This window comes from Dama dama, chromosome 14, assembly GCF_033118175.1.
Source record: "Dama dama isolate Ldn47 chromosome 14, ASM3311817v1, whole genome shotgun sequence".
Taxonomy (NCBI): domain Eukaryota; kingdom Metazoa; phylum Chordata; class Mammalia; order Artiodactyla; family Cervidae; genus Dama; species Dama dama.
The window spans coordinates 54,007,304-54,022,856 of NC_083694.1; the positions used below are offsets into that span (position 1 = coordinate 54,007,304).

At 35.3% G+C, this 15,553-nt stretch overlaps 1 protein-coding gene across 5 annotated transcripts in view; it reads right to left on the reverse strand.

Annotated features, from left to right (window-relative positions):
* COP1 (COP1 E3 ubiquitin ligase) overlaps positions 1-15,553 on the reverse strand; it is a 220,594-nt gene that overhangs the window by 131,699 nt on the left and 73,342 nt on the right. For all 5 annotated transcript variants that reach the window (XM_061160778.1, XM_061160776.1, XM_061160777.1 and 2 more), the window contains one exon: positions 2,402-2,459. In XM_061160778.1, coding sequence (XP_061016761.1) covers positions 2,402-2,459 — 58 coding nt within the window. The remainder of the gene's footprint in view (positions 1-2,401; positions 2,460-15,553) is intronic.

Consider the following 15,553-nt stretch of genomic DNA (forward strand, 5'->3'; position numbering starts at 1 on the left):
AAAAACGAAAAAAAAAAAAAAAACACACAAAAACACTATTCTGAATGGTTTTTATCCCACCTAGATTCAGTTTCTATAATTTCTAACTCACAGAATTTGCTAGAAATTCCAAATCAACATCCTATAAATGGCAACAGGAAAAGGGCTTCCCTTGTTCCTTTATGCAGAATTTGTCAAAGCCCTGCAACCAAAGACCAGTAGGAATACACCTGTAGCTGAACAAGTTTTATTACTGCTCATTGCAATGAAGAATACAGCATACTATGGGTTCAGGTAGGAAGATGTTACCAACTACTGATAGGATACAGGCTCAGGTTAAGTGATTTGGGGGAGCGTTCAAGGAAGTAAGGCTTTGCTCTGGACTGGATACTGTCAAGAAGGGGGATAATCCTGTGACCAGGTATCTTAACAAATCTTACCTGGACAAACAGAAAACTAGAGTGAGATTAAAGCCGTAATGAGTAAAGATGCAGCAACTGCTTGTATTAGTCAGGATACAGGCATGTTTGGTATTTTACATATTTTGCACAGTGATTTTTTTAATGGCTTACATAAGTTTATGAAGTGATCTTAGTTTTTGTTTCATTTCTTCCTAGTCCCAGAGTGACTGTGTCTGAGGTGGATGTTGTGAGATTATGTTTGAAAGGAGAACATCAAGGCCCAGCTGTGAATGCCAAGCCTGTTTCCAGATTCTGCTTTCCCTCTTCAAGTTCTTAAAGATGTTTCCATTCAGTTCTTAAAAATTTCTCCTGAAGGGCTTCCCTGGTGGTCCAGTGGTTAAGAATTCTCCCTGCAATGCAGGGGACATGGGTTCGATCCTTGGTTGGGGAACTAAGAGCCCACAGACCACAGGGCAACTAAGTCCATGCGCTGCAGCTAGAGAAATTGGTGCACCACAGGAGACATGGGTTCGCTCCCTGGTCGGGGAACGAAGAACCCACAGGCCAGTTGGCAACTAAATCTGTGTACTGTAGCTAGAAAATCTGTGCACCACAACAGAAGACTCCACATGACACAAAGAAGACCCGACATAGCCAAATAAATTAATATTAAAATAAGAGAGAGGGAATGAGAAGCCCACACACTGCAATGAAGAGCAGCCCCTGCTCACCACAACTAGAGAAAGCCTGTGTGCAGCAACAAAGACCCACCACAGTCAAAAAATAAAATAAATAAAACTTTAAAGAAATTTTCTCCTTATGTATCTCATTATGTCTTACAAAAACACCTAGATCTAGTGCACTCATGGCTGTTCAGGAAGAGATACAAACAAATCTATGAACTTGCCAAATCCAAGCACACATTTGAAGAGAACACAGGATACGCAGAGGAGTTATGCAAGCTAATCATGACAGTCAGAGGCAGTCAGCTAAGCAGTGGGGAAAGAAAAACACAAATAAAAGCTGTATGATATTAAAGATTTTCTTTCCACTTTGATCAAAATAACTGCACTATCACATAAAGTGAATACACAAAGACACGCCTTACTTAAATGCCTTATTTTTTCCTTTTATGGAAAAAAGGAGGTAAAGGATAATTGTAAGAACAATTTGTAAAATCTGAATAAGGTATAGAAATTACATAAAGCACCACATCAATGTTAACTTCCTGAATTTTAAAATTATATTGTGATTACACAGGACAATATTCTTGTTTTTAAGGAAACATAAATTGAAGTACATAGATAAAGGAATATTATGTCTGTACCTTACTTAAACAATCCAAAGAAAAAATTTTATGTGCATATATGTAAAAGAGAGACAGAATGAGAATGATAAAACAAATGTGATCTAATGTGAACAGCTAGATTATCTGCATATAGAATATAAAGGAATTATTTTTAACATTCTTGTAACTTATCTCTAAGTCTGAAGTTATTTCAATGTGAAAATTAAAAAAAAAACACAGACTTGCCTCAAAATTAGACTTGACAAATATCAGCATCCCCAAGTCAGAGATGAAGAGAGTAAAAATCAAAATAATCATACAATTAATTAAAGAAAAGGAGAAGCCAGAGTCGATTTTAATAAAGCCTGTAGTTTACCTTCCAGAAAAAAGTTTCATGTTTCAACATAATAATAGGTAATTCATCAATAAATTATAACTTTCTTATCTCCAAGAGAAACAATGTCCTGATTACTCATAATTTCCTCTTACAGTATTTCCTTCCTCTCAAGGCCTAATGTTACTAGCATGCTAAAAAAATTTTTGTAACTCAATCAGTAATGAGCAGATATACAGCTGATTATTCACCAGAGCTATTCAAGCCCTAATCAATGCTACAGCACACAAAACAGCTGTCTCTAGGATAGGACATTCCAGTAAACTCATCTGTGATTTTACAACTCAGGTGATTAGACTTACGGCCCCACTAGAACAGATTGTTAGATACATCATTTACCTGAGAACTGCCACTGAAACCTGGAGGTTGGCTGTATTCTGTGGAATCAATAATACTACTGCAAAATGAAGAAAAAAAAATGTGATTTCAGTTTTTACATTCTCTTTAGCAACAGAAAAAGTAAATTAAAATGTATCATATATAAATCCAATATTTATTGTCAATAATTTATAAGTCAAATAAATACATATTCCATAAATAAAAAATTAGGAAATAAACAATTTACCCCTCCATCCCACCACCTTAAATATACCCATCTTGAAAGAATGTCAATAGGGAATAATCACAAGACGCATACACAATTGAAGTATTGCTACAACTGCATTTTCAGATAGTTGTTGCATTTTCAGTTAAGTTGTTTGGACCCTAAGGAAAAGAGTACTTAGAATACTGTAAAAAGAGCACAAGTATGCAATCAAAAGCTATGATGAACAGATCCTGTCATGAAACTAGAGCTATGTGCCCCTGGACAAACACCTTACAATCACTCAGTTTCCTTATCTGCAAAACGAAATAAGTGGAGACTAACAATAACCAACTAGCTCAATATATAGTCCCTTCAAGCTCTAAAATGCTATGATAATCATCTCATGTGAAAAAAAAACTACCAAAGGAATGGAATAAAAATGGTAGAATACCAATAATATTTCTTTTATAACCCAAAATCTATATTCTAATTTCCTCTACTCTAGTCAAACATAATTTGCTTTCTCTATTGGTTGTTTCTATTTGATTATATTCTCTGTGCATTCCCCTACTTACCTTAGTAAACCCTTTTTAAGTACAGACTACCTTTTCTTCCTAAGAGTTCTACCTTACCATATCTATCTTTTCACTTCACTCTTCTCCCCACCCCTCCCATCTTTAAATAAATTAGCCTATGAGGACTACTAACATCTGAAAATAGCATTAACAGATACATCAACAATGACAGATCAACAGCTACCTACATTTTAAAAAATTCTTCCCTATTTCTACTATAGAAATGTCTATATTTGTCCACCTTAATGAAATTTAAGCAATTGAGAGTACTAATTTCAGTGCATTTCTTTACATAAACACACAAAGTCATTATTCACTTTAGTCCAATAATCACAAAGGTTATAATATAAAAGGCACTCTTAAAGAGTACAGAGTGCGTATGAATTTCACCTATTAACAGCTAAATGACTCTGGGCAGTTATTGATATTATTTGGCCTCTAATGTCTCCATCTGTTAAGCAAGATATTTCAGAGAAGTGTAAGATTTAATGGTGTTAATATTCCTCAGTACAATACCAAAAAATGGGAGGTATTCAATAAATTTTATTCTATTAATAAAATGTCAATAACATACAAACTTATGTTTTCAAAAATTTAATAAATCAGAAGGAACTGTTCTCACAGTACTCCAACACATAATAATAGACACTAATTTATTGTGTTCTTAACCATTCCTATAATAACTCACTTATAAGACCCTCAAAGCAGCTACACCACAAATTAAAGAATTAACAGGATCTTGTAATTAATTTCTCCTGATGAAATATAACCAATGCCTACTTTCCTTGAACAGGGTCATGAACTGATATGACAAGATTGCGTGCTATTTTCAGAATACTCTATACAGGGACTAATACGGCTAAAAATGAGGAGATGCCAGGTATTTAAAATCTGCGTTCCTTCCACTAATGAAACCCAATCCCCTATTTGTATAAACATTAATGAAATTATGAAGCTTCACATTTAGAGGTTGATAGAACAGAACTATTTCTAGATAATACTTTATGGGAATGTAATTCAGACTTCTTTGACTGCAAGCTGGAACAATGACAATGATTCTTAGTGTGCATCGTGAAATAACACTACACTTTAAATACATGTCGAAAAATAGTACTGATCAGGGTTTCCCTGGTGACTCAGAGGTAAAGAACCTGCCTGCCAATGCAGGAGACACGGGTTCAATCCCTGATCCAGGAGGAAAGAAGCAACTAGGTCCATGTGCCACAGCTACTGAGCCTGTGCTCTAGAGCCCAGGAACCACAACTATTGAAACCGTGGGCCCTAGAGGCCATGCTCTGCAACGAGAGAAGCCATGCAATGAGAAGCCCACGCACCGCACTAGAGAGTAGCCCCACTCGCCGCAAGTAGAGGAAAGCCCACACAGCAATGAAGACCTAACACAGCCAAAAATAAATAAATAAAGTTAAAAAAATAGTACTAATCAGAAAGCACTGAAATTACAGGTTTTAAGTGATATGTTGGTAACAATCACTGCAGAATTCAAAATTTAGTTTATATTAGATCTTAATCTTATTCACTAGAAAAATTTATTAATGCATACACAACTGCAACAGAAGCAATCTGAAGAAATAAATCCCTTTAATTTTGCTTTTTAAATGTGTGTGTATATGTGTATATAAAGTAAACATGATTAGAAGAGAATATTAGAAAGCATTGACTGGGCTGGTTCCTCTTGATTCTGGTGCTATTCTACTGCTTCTCTCCAGTTTAGCCACAATCTACAGATGGTAATTAAAACAACAATACTAATAGCTATAATTTAGTAAGCATTCACCATGCTCTAGGCACTGATCTAATAATTTAAACTTCATAACTCAGGTAGGTACTATATCATTCCCATTTCTCAAAGGATGAAACAAAGCCACGAAGAGCTTACACATTTGGCCCAAGTTAAAAAGTTAGCAAACAGGAGAGCTAGAATTCAAAACCATGCAGTCAGGTTCTAGAATCTACACTGAATCAGAATGCTATGAGTCCTAAGCATATCATATTCTACAACTAGAGTGAAGAAATCCTGAACTAGTCCAACCCACTTCACATACACAGTTCAAAGAGAAAAGTTAAAAAAACAGCAATCTAAAAATATGAAAGTCAACAATTACTTCAATTAATGTTAAATAAATAACCTGAAACTATTTCAAATAAATTATAAAAATTAAATCTATCAAACTATGGCAAAAGCAAGAAGAAAATTTCAAAGCAGATCTCACAGACAGAATGCCAGAAGAACTATGGACGGAGGTTCGTGACACTGTACAGGAGGAGGTGATCAAAACCATCCCCAAGAAAAAGAAAAGCAAAAAGGCAAAATGGTTATCTGAGGAGGCCTTATAAATAGCTGAGAAAAGAAGAGAAGCTAAACGCAAAGGAGAAAAGGAAAGAATACCCATCTGAATTTGCAGAGTTCCAAAGAACAGCAAGGAGAGATAAGAAAGCCTTCCTCAGTGATCAATGCAAAGAAACAGAGGAAAATAATAGCATGGGAAAGACTAGGGATCTCTTCAAGAAAATTAGAGATACCAAGGTAACATTTCATGTAAAATGGGCACAATAAAGGACAGAAACAGTTTGGACCTAACAGAAGAAGAAGCTATTAAGAAAAGGTGGCAAGAACACACAGAAGAACTATACAAAAAAGATCTTAATGACCCAGATAACCATGATGGTGTGATCACTCACCTAGAGCCAGACATCCCGAAGTGTGAAGTCAAGTGGGCCTTAGGAAGCATAACTACAAACAAAGCTTTTCTCCTTTGCCTTTCACTTCTCTTCTTTTCTCAGCTATTTGTAAGGCCTCGTGAGACAACCATTTTGCCTCTCTGCATTTCTTTTTCTTGGGGATGGTTTTGATCACTGCCTCCTGTACAATGTCATGAACCTCTGTCCATAGTTCTTCTGGCATTCTGTCTATCAGATCTACTTCGGAACCCCAGGGTTAGTAGAAGGAAAGAAATCTTAAAAATTAGTAGAAGGAAAGAAATCTTAAAAATTAGGGCAGAAATAAATGCAAAAGAAACAAAAGAGACCATAGCAAAAATCAACAAAGCTAAAAGTTAGTTTTTTGAAAAGGTAAAGAAAATTGACAAACCGTTAGCCAGACTCATCAAGAAACAAAGGAAGAAGAACCAAATCAACAAAATTAGAAATGAAAATGGAGAGATCACAACAGACAACTCTGAAATACAAAGGATTATAAGAGACTACTACCAGCAGCTCTATGCCAATAAAATGGACAACTTGGAAGAAATGGACAAATTCTTAGAAAAGTATAACTTTCCAAAACTGAACCAGGAAGAAATAGATCTTAACAGACCCATCACAAGCACAGAAATCAAAACTGTAATCAGAAATCTTCCAGCAAACAAAAGCCCAGGGCCAGATGGCTTCACAGCTGAATTCTACCAAAAATTTAAGAGAAGAGCTACCACCTGTCTTACTCAAACTCTTCCAGAAAATTGCAGAAGGCGGCAAACTTCCAAACTCATTCTATGAGGCCACCATCACCCTAACACCAAAACTAGACAAGGATGCCACAAAAAAAGAAAACTACAGGCCAATATCACTGATGAACATAGATGCAAAAATCCTTAACAAAATTCTAGCAAACAGAATCAAACAACATATTAAAAAGACCATACATCATGACCAGTGGGCTTTATCCCAGGAATGCAAGGATTCTTTATTTTTTTTTTTGCAAGGATTCTTTAATATCGGCAAATCAATCAATGTAATACACCACATTAACAAATTGAAAGATAAAAACCATATGATTATCTCAGTAGATGCAGAAAAAGCCTTTAACAAAATTCAACATCCATTTATGATAAAAACTCTCCAGAAAGCAGTAGAAGGAACATACCTTAACATAATAGAGCTATATATGACAAACCCACAGCAAACATTATCCTCAATGGTGAAAAATTGAAAGCAGTTCCCTTAAAGTCAGGAACAAGACAAGGGTGTCCACTCTCACCACTACTATTCAACATAGTTTTGGAAGTGTTGGCCACAGCAATCAGAGCAGAAAAAGAAATAAAAGGGATCCAGATAGGGAAAGAAGTAAAACTCTCACTGTTTGCAGATGACATGATCCTCTACATAGAAAACCTCTACTTTGAAATTTTCTTCTTGCTACTGCCATAGTCTGATGAATTTATTTTTATAATTTATTTGAAGTAATTTCAGGTTATTTATTTAACATTTATTGAAGCAATTGTTGACTTTCATATTTTTAGGTTGCTGTTTCTTTAACTGTTTAACTGTTTTAGTGGAGGTGGTGAAATTCCAGCTGAGTTATTTCAAATCCTAAAAGATGATGCTGTTAAAATGCTGCACTCAGTATGTCAGCAAATTTAGAAAACTCAGCAGTGGCCACCAGACTGGAAAAGGTCAGTTTTCATTCTAATCCCAAAGAAAGGCAATGCCAATGAATGCTCAAACTACTGCACAATTGCACTCATCTCACACACTAGCAAAGAAATGCTCAAAATTCTCCAAGCTGGGCTACAACAGTATGTGAACCAAGAACTTCCAGATGTCCAAGCTGGATTTAGAAAATGCAGAGAAATCAGAGATCAATTTGCCACCATCTGTTAGAACATAGAAAAAGCAAGAGAATTCCAGAAAAACATCTACTTCTGCTTTATTGACTACACTAAAGCTTTTGACTGTGTGGATCATGACAAACTGTGGAAAATTCTTAAAGAGACAGGAATACCAGACCACCTTATCTAAATCCTGAGAAATCTGTATCCAGGTCTAGAAGCAACAGTTAGAACCAGAAATGGAACAGACTGGTTCAAAATTGGGAAAGGAGTATGTCAAGGCTGTATACTGTCACCCTGCTTATTTAACTTATATGCAGAGTACATCATGCGAAATGCTGGGCTGGATGAAGCACAAGCTGGAATCAAGACTGCCGGGAGAAATATCAATAACCTCAGATATGCAGATAACACCACCCTTATAGCAGAAAGCGAAGAAGAACTAACGAGCCTCTTGACGAAGTGAAAGAGGAGAGTGAAAAAGCTGGCTTAGAACACAACATTCAAAAAACAAAGATTATGGCATCTGGTCCATCACTTCATGGCAAATAGATGGGGAAACAGTGAAAATAGTGACAGATTTTAGTTTTCTTGATCTCCAAACTCACTGCAGATGGTGGCTGTAGCCATGAAATTAAAAGATACTTGCCCCTTGAAAGAAGTAATGACCAACCTAGACAGCATATTAAAAAGCAGAGACATTACTTTGCCAACAAATGTCTGTAAATTCAAAGTTAAGGTTTTTTCAGTAGTTGGACACAGCTGAGGACTGAACTGAACTAAAACTAGGTTAGGAATAATACTTCGGATGAGGAAAATAAGATGATAAAAATTTTTTTAATATTCTTGCTGATGACACGGAGAAGCTGAGCTAAAAACATATGAAAACTAAACTGCTGTTAATTCAAGTTACAAAGGAAATTCAGTTATGCAAGCAGATGTCACAAAACTATTCCCACTTAAATTATTTGCTTCCAAAAGCAAGAATATAATTAAAGACATACTGTTACAAATGAACTTATATACAAAACAGAAACAGGCTCACAGACATAGAAAACAAATTTATGGTGCCAAAGGGCAAATGGGGCAGAGGGATAAATTACGAGTTCGGGAATTAACATATACACACTACTATATATAAAACAGATAAGCAACAAGAACCTACTATATAAGTACAGGGAACTATACTCTGTATTTTGTAATAACCTGTAAGGAAAAAGAATCTGGAAAAGAGCATATGTATATGCATTTATGTATGTATATATATATATATATATTTATGTATTTATGTATATACATATATGTATGGATGATGTGTATACATGTGTGTGTGTATATATAGAAAACTGAATCATTGTGCTATACACCTGAAATTAACACAGCACTGCAAGTCAATTGTCCGTCAATTTAAAAAAGAAATTTTTAAAAATCTAAATAATAAAATATGATAGACTGTTGAGTCAATTTCACATAGAAAATATAAGATATACCTATAATAAATAGGAAGATAAAACAGTGATTCACCCTTGGCAAAAATAATAAGTAACTAGTTTTAAATTGAGTTCTTTTTGAAACAGGAGGCTTCACATTTAAATTACTAGCAGGTACAAAATCAACTAATTAAATTATAGAGAATTTTAATATGCAAGCAAAATAAAGTGTATTAAGATCATTTAAGGGTGAGCATAAAGAAAATAAACTAAATAAATGTTTAAATAAGTAAACTGAATGAACCAAAAAAAAACAATAAAAGCTGCATGCACATATGAAATTAGACTGAGTGCTGTCACTAATTTGTTTTTTCATTAGTATAAACTAAATACAGAAGAAAATAAACTCTACATTTAAAAAACAATATGGGGCTACAGCCAAACCCTGTTCCTTACCAGTATAGTATTCCAAGTAAAATTACTGAATCCATTTTCTCAAAACAACACATATTGAGCAACATGTAACATGAAAATAATCTGACTTATTTTAATAATGATTAACTAAAACAGAATATGTCTTTAATGTTTTTTTAATAGCAAAGCCTGTTACTACTTTATTTCCTTCCTACCAAGGCAGTAATCCCTAGTATTATAAACGGATCAAAAGATTAATAACTTGCTTTCTTCAAAATAATGTTTTTCTGTCAGTTACTTAACACAGAATTTCAAATTAAGGTAAATCCTATTTACTAACAACCCAAATTTTCATGGCCCTAATTGTGCAGGCACCTAGAAATTGCTCTTCATTTTCAAGTTTTCCTTTCTAATTCCACATACTCCTACATTTGATACAACTATTCAAACTAATCACATAAAATCAACATGACTAAAATCTATTGAGTGCCACCATCTACTGAGTGCTTAGTATGTGTCAGGCATTATTCTCTCATTTCTTTAAATGTACTATTACATTGTATTAGTCAAGATATGTGTTATTATCCTTATTTTACTAACAAGAAAACTACAGTGTACAGAAATTAACAATAAACTTGCCTAAGGTCAAACTGCTAATAAGGTGTGGAGCTGAAATTTGAACCCAGGCAGTATAATTACAGAATCCTCACCAAAGACTGCCAAAGTAACATATGTTTTCTCTTCTTGAAATCTCACTACCCTGCCACTTTGGAACTGCAAGTTTCTACTGATTTTCTTGTTTGACCTTTATTATCAACTCGATGATCTCTAAAACCCTTTTACCTCCCAAGGCTTTATAGCCTCTAGAGTAATGATGCCTGCTTTAGAATACTGATTATGCTACTATAACTGTGTGATGCTGGGCAAGACTCAATTTCCTCATTTGTCAAAGGAAAAGGATATATGTCATCTATTCTGAGGGCTGTATGAGGTAAGGCATAAAATTACAAAACAGTACCTAATACACATATGCTCTACTACTCTGACAGTTACAACTTTTACAAGTACAAGTCTCCTCTAGGGTAGAAATAATTTCCTGATTTTGCTGCAAATTCAACTGATAATTGACATGAAATATTTTCTTCTACAGTGTCTCGGATTATTAGAATAGGCAGTACTACTATGACTCATTCATGGCATTTATAAGAATTTCAACAAAAAAAATTTTATAACAGATTTTATGCAACAGATTTTATATAAATAAACACTGGTGATTACAATGGCCTTTTCAGCAATATATAGTCGGGATTTTTAAAATATTGGGCTTAAAAAGATTACATAAAACTTCAATTCCTAAAATCCAGAACTATGAAAATCAAATACTCCGTTACTTTTTTGAAGTGAAAACCTGATCAGAATACACTTAATACCATTTACCTCACTGTTAACGTGTATGTTTCAATGCTGAAATTTTAATTTGCTTAAGGAACTGCCTATTCCTCCTCCATCAGTTTATGTGATATATGGCATACGTACTGTGTTACCTTTCTAAAACTGGTGAGGGTATAGAGGCACAGACATAACATTATATACTGAAAGACATCTGACTCCAAAGGGCTCCCCAAAACGAATGAAAACCTATATATCATACAAGCTTGGATTTACTTGAGAAACACAAGGGTAGTTCGATAATAAAAACCACTGGGTTCCAGAATGAACCCAATATAATCTTTAGGGAACAGAGATTCAACTTACTCTTCAAAGAACAGAAGTTATCAGAGTATTTCAGATATACAGGAAAAACTTTCCCCAACACCCTCTGTTCCCTTTTCATTGTAGATGGTTAGAAACAGTTGTACCTATACAATGTATAGGAGGACTGCATGAATCTAATATTAGGTCGCCTTTTAAAAGGTCTATAATTCCACAATATTGCTAAGGTTTAAAAAAAAAAAGCAAAGGGGCAATTCACTTTCAAGTTTTCCTTACAAGAGCTTCCTCAGAGAGAAACTTAACTGCTGCAGATATAAAAAGCAAATGTGAGGGAAAACTTCTAAAAGATGGAACAGGTCTGAATCTACTGCATTACTGCCTCTGAAAGTAAATAACTTCCTTGGAAAATTTTCAAAAACAGTATAATAATCTCAAAAGAAAAAGAGACTGACAAGACCGATCTGCCTCTAATGAAACTAGCAAAAGTCCCAGTTCGTTAGGCTAAGTGCTGCATTTGATTTCTTTATATTCTATTACCACTTATCAATGCGTGGGAATAGATTACAATTTAGTTGTAATTCACAGGGGAGAAATTTGTAGTTATCAGATGATATAGTTGCCACAAATCTTAGTGTTACAAAAAACCCAGTTCTCTGAAATAATCTCAGAAAAAAAGTTTTAAAAGCAAAGAAAGTAGAAGAAGCGTTCCAGAAACAGCAACAAAAGTTTCACAGGTAAAGGATCTGGAGAATGGGGAAAATATACTGGAACTTAAGGACGGGAGAGACAGGTAATGCAGAAACAGAAAATGGTGACAACACATGAAATTCTACCCTTGCATCCAGGGATACTTACATCTAAGCTACCGTTACAATGTATACTTTTGGTTTTCCTAGCCTCTCCCATCCCTGACCTCCCAGAATCAAGGTAAACCCCTGACAAGCAAAGGGGTGAAAAGTTCCCTATATGCCTCTAACCTGAAGGGGCAAAAGGCCATCAGTAAGGGGCTCTAATCAGAGTAACATGAACAGCATCAATAGGGAATGCCAACAGAGCAATTTGCTTCCTTCCAAGAAACTTAACTTTAACTTTTCTGGTTCGCTCAAGCCAGGAACATAACGCGGTATTTTTGAGACATTACAGAAGGATATGTAACCTAACAAAGTAGAGAGTAAAACAAATAGAAATCTTTACTCTTATCTTTCCCAAAGATGAAATAAGCTTAAGATAGTTTAAAAAAAAAAAACACACAAAAAAAAAAACTCACTGTTGGACAACAGAGCTTTCTGTTATGAAAAAGAAAATAAGCATACCTTAGAGATTTTTAAAACATGTCAGTAATACAGACATATTCACTGCCCACTAAACCATACACTTTTAAAATATGATCCTCCAAGCTAACATGTGGAATTCTGGAACTCACCTCAGACCTAATGATCAGATTTTAAGGGCATGGTTCAAAAAACTACATGTCAAACAGGCGCCTTGGTTGAATCTCAAGCACATGGAAATCTGTCCTATTCACATCTCAGTTTCCAGAATTAGAAAGAACTGCTAGTATCTTCACTAAGCAGTGACAATTAGTTTATAGCAAGAAACCAAATTTTTTTTTTTTTTAAAGTCCTGACATACCTATTTTACTAGTGGGCCTTAGGAAGCATCACTACAGACAAAGCTAGTGGAGGTAACGGAATTCCAGCTGAGCTATTTCAAATCCTAAAAGATAATTCAGTGAAAGTGTTGCACTCAATGCCAGCAAATTTGGAAAACTCAGCAGTGGCCACAGGACTGGAAAAGATCAGTTTTCATTCCAATTCCAAAGAAAGGCAATTTATAAGAATGTTCAAACTACCACACAATTGCACTCATCTAAAACGCAAGCAAAGTAACGCTCAAAATCCTCCAAGCCAGTCTTCAACAGTACATGAGCTGAGAAGTTCCAGATGTTCAAGCTAGATTTAGAAAAGGCAGAGGAACCAGAGATCAAATTGCCAACATGCACTGGATCATCAAAAAAGCAAGAGAGTTCCAGAAAAACATCTACTTCTGCTTTATTGACAACGCCACAGTCTTTGACTGTGTGAATCACAACAAACTGTGGAAAATTCTTAAAAGAGATGGGAATACCAGACCACCTTACCTGCACAATCGGTATGCAGATCAAAACAGAACAGTCACAACTAGACATGGAACAATAGACTGGTTCCAAATCAGGAAAGGAGTACATCAAGGTTGTATACTGTCACCCTGCTTATTTAACTTATATGCACAGTACATCATGCGAAATGCCGGGCTGGATGAAGCACAAGCTGGAATCAATGTTGCAGAGAGAGATATCAGTAACCTCAGATACACAGGCAATACCACCCTTATGGCAGAAAGCAAGGGGAACTGAAGAGCCTCTTGATGAAAGTGAAAGAGGAGAGTGAAAAAGTTGGCTTAAAATTCAACATTCAGAAAACTAAGATCATGGCATCCAGTCCCACCACTTCATGGCAAATAGATCAGGACACAGTGAGAGACTTTATTTTCTTAGGCTCCAAAATCACTTCAGATGGTGACTGCAGCCATGAATTTTTTAAAAGATGCTTGCTCCTTGGAAGAAAAGCTATGACCAACCTAGCCAGCATATTAAAAAGCAGAGACATTACTTTGAGACAGACTTGCCAACAAAGGTCCATCTAGTCAAAGATATGGTTTTTCCAGTAGTCATGTATGGATGTGAGAGGTAGACTATAAAGAAAGCTGAGTGCCAAAGAATCTGCAGTCAAGGAGACTGCAGATGTATGAAGAGTATCTTTTACATTACTGCCAAGCAAATTTGCTTTCTGTGTTTTCTGTTTCTTTGTTCAAGTTGAAAATTCCTTAAGATTCTTCAATGTCCTCCATTGCCTATGGCTTCAAGTTCAACTCTTCTGCATGTTACAGGGCCAGAGTTAATGCATGCAGTCCTTAGTAATCACAACAATAAACGCTGAGTGTAGCAGAGATTTCTTAAGATCTGTTCATAACCATTAACTTTGGAGATACAGAAAATAGTGTCAGGTTGTGTATGGAGAATCTTCCATACTGTAGAATTCTCCTCCTGGATAAAGGGAAATGTTACATTAAAAACTCTTTAGATGCAGCTGGAAAAATGGCCACCCCCTCACCTGTCACGCACTGCATGTTCGTGGGGAATCTGGTGCTAAACCATCCACAGACAACCTGCTTCTGGGTCGGGCTTTCATATATAGTATAGCCGCTCCCTAGCTGTGATCTGTTGAAAGTCAGCCCTCAACACAAGGGTTCGTAAAAGAAAAAAAAAAAGTTTTAAAGAAAAAAAGGAAAAATAAGAAGAAATATAAAAAATTAAAACAAAAGAAACCTCTAGGTTTATGTAGAAGATTTGTTTAAAATATATAATAAATTAGCGACCAATCTATAAATAGAGTTAGACTTGACCATAAAAACATGTTAACTCCTACATTTTAATAAAAAGTTTTCTTGGGGAATTCCCTGGCAGTTTAGTAGTTAGGAATCCATGCATTCACTGCCAAGGGCCCAGGTTCGAACCTATTTGGGGAACTATTTATATCCCACAAGCTGTGTTGCACAGCCTAAATAAATAAATAAATAAAAATTAAGGTAAATAAAACTTTTAAAAGGTACCATCTCAAGCAAAATAAAGCAGTTGAACCAATAATAATTGCCAAAAAGTACCAAAAATGTAAGCATTATTATGTGAAGAAACCATTGACACTGCTCTGGTTGTGGGTCATCATCCAGCCAAAGACCCAATATGCAGTAATACAGAGATGAGATCATTTTCATTCATTACATCAAAGAGCCATTATAACCACCACCCACCCTTTCCCCACCACACACAATTTTTTTAACGACTCTGGAGAAGGCAGGGTGTCATTGGGGTAAACATAACTGCACAGAGTTCTGTGTGTGAGTTAAAGAGTAATTTCCTATCCTAGTCCAGGAGCCATTACATAATAACAAATTCCTTGAACTTTATCAGTTTATTCAGTCAAATTATAAAATTTACAAATTCACAAGGTACTGACCCACTAGTGTGTGTGTGTGATATGACAACTGTGTGCACACACACAGACACACACACACACACACACATTCTTAATAATAGTTAAATAATTCTAGCATCCCTAAAGTGACCCCTTGCTTTTCCCTTCATTTTGATTTATCTGGATCTTTGTCAAAAATAACAGACAAATCAAAGTTAAAGTCTCACAAATATCTAATTAGAGTAGTTAAATAAA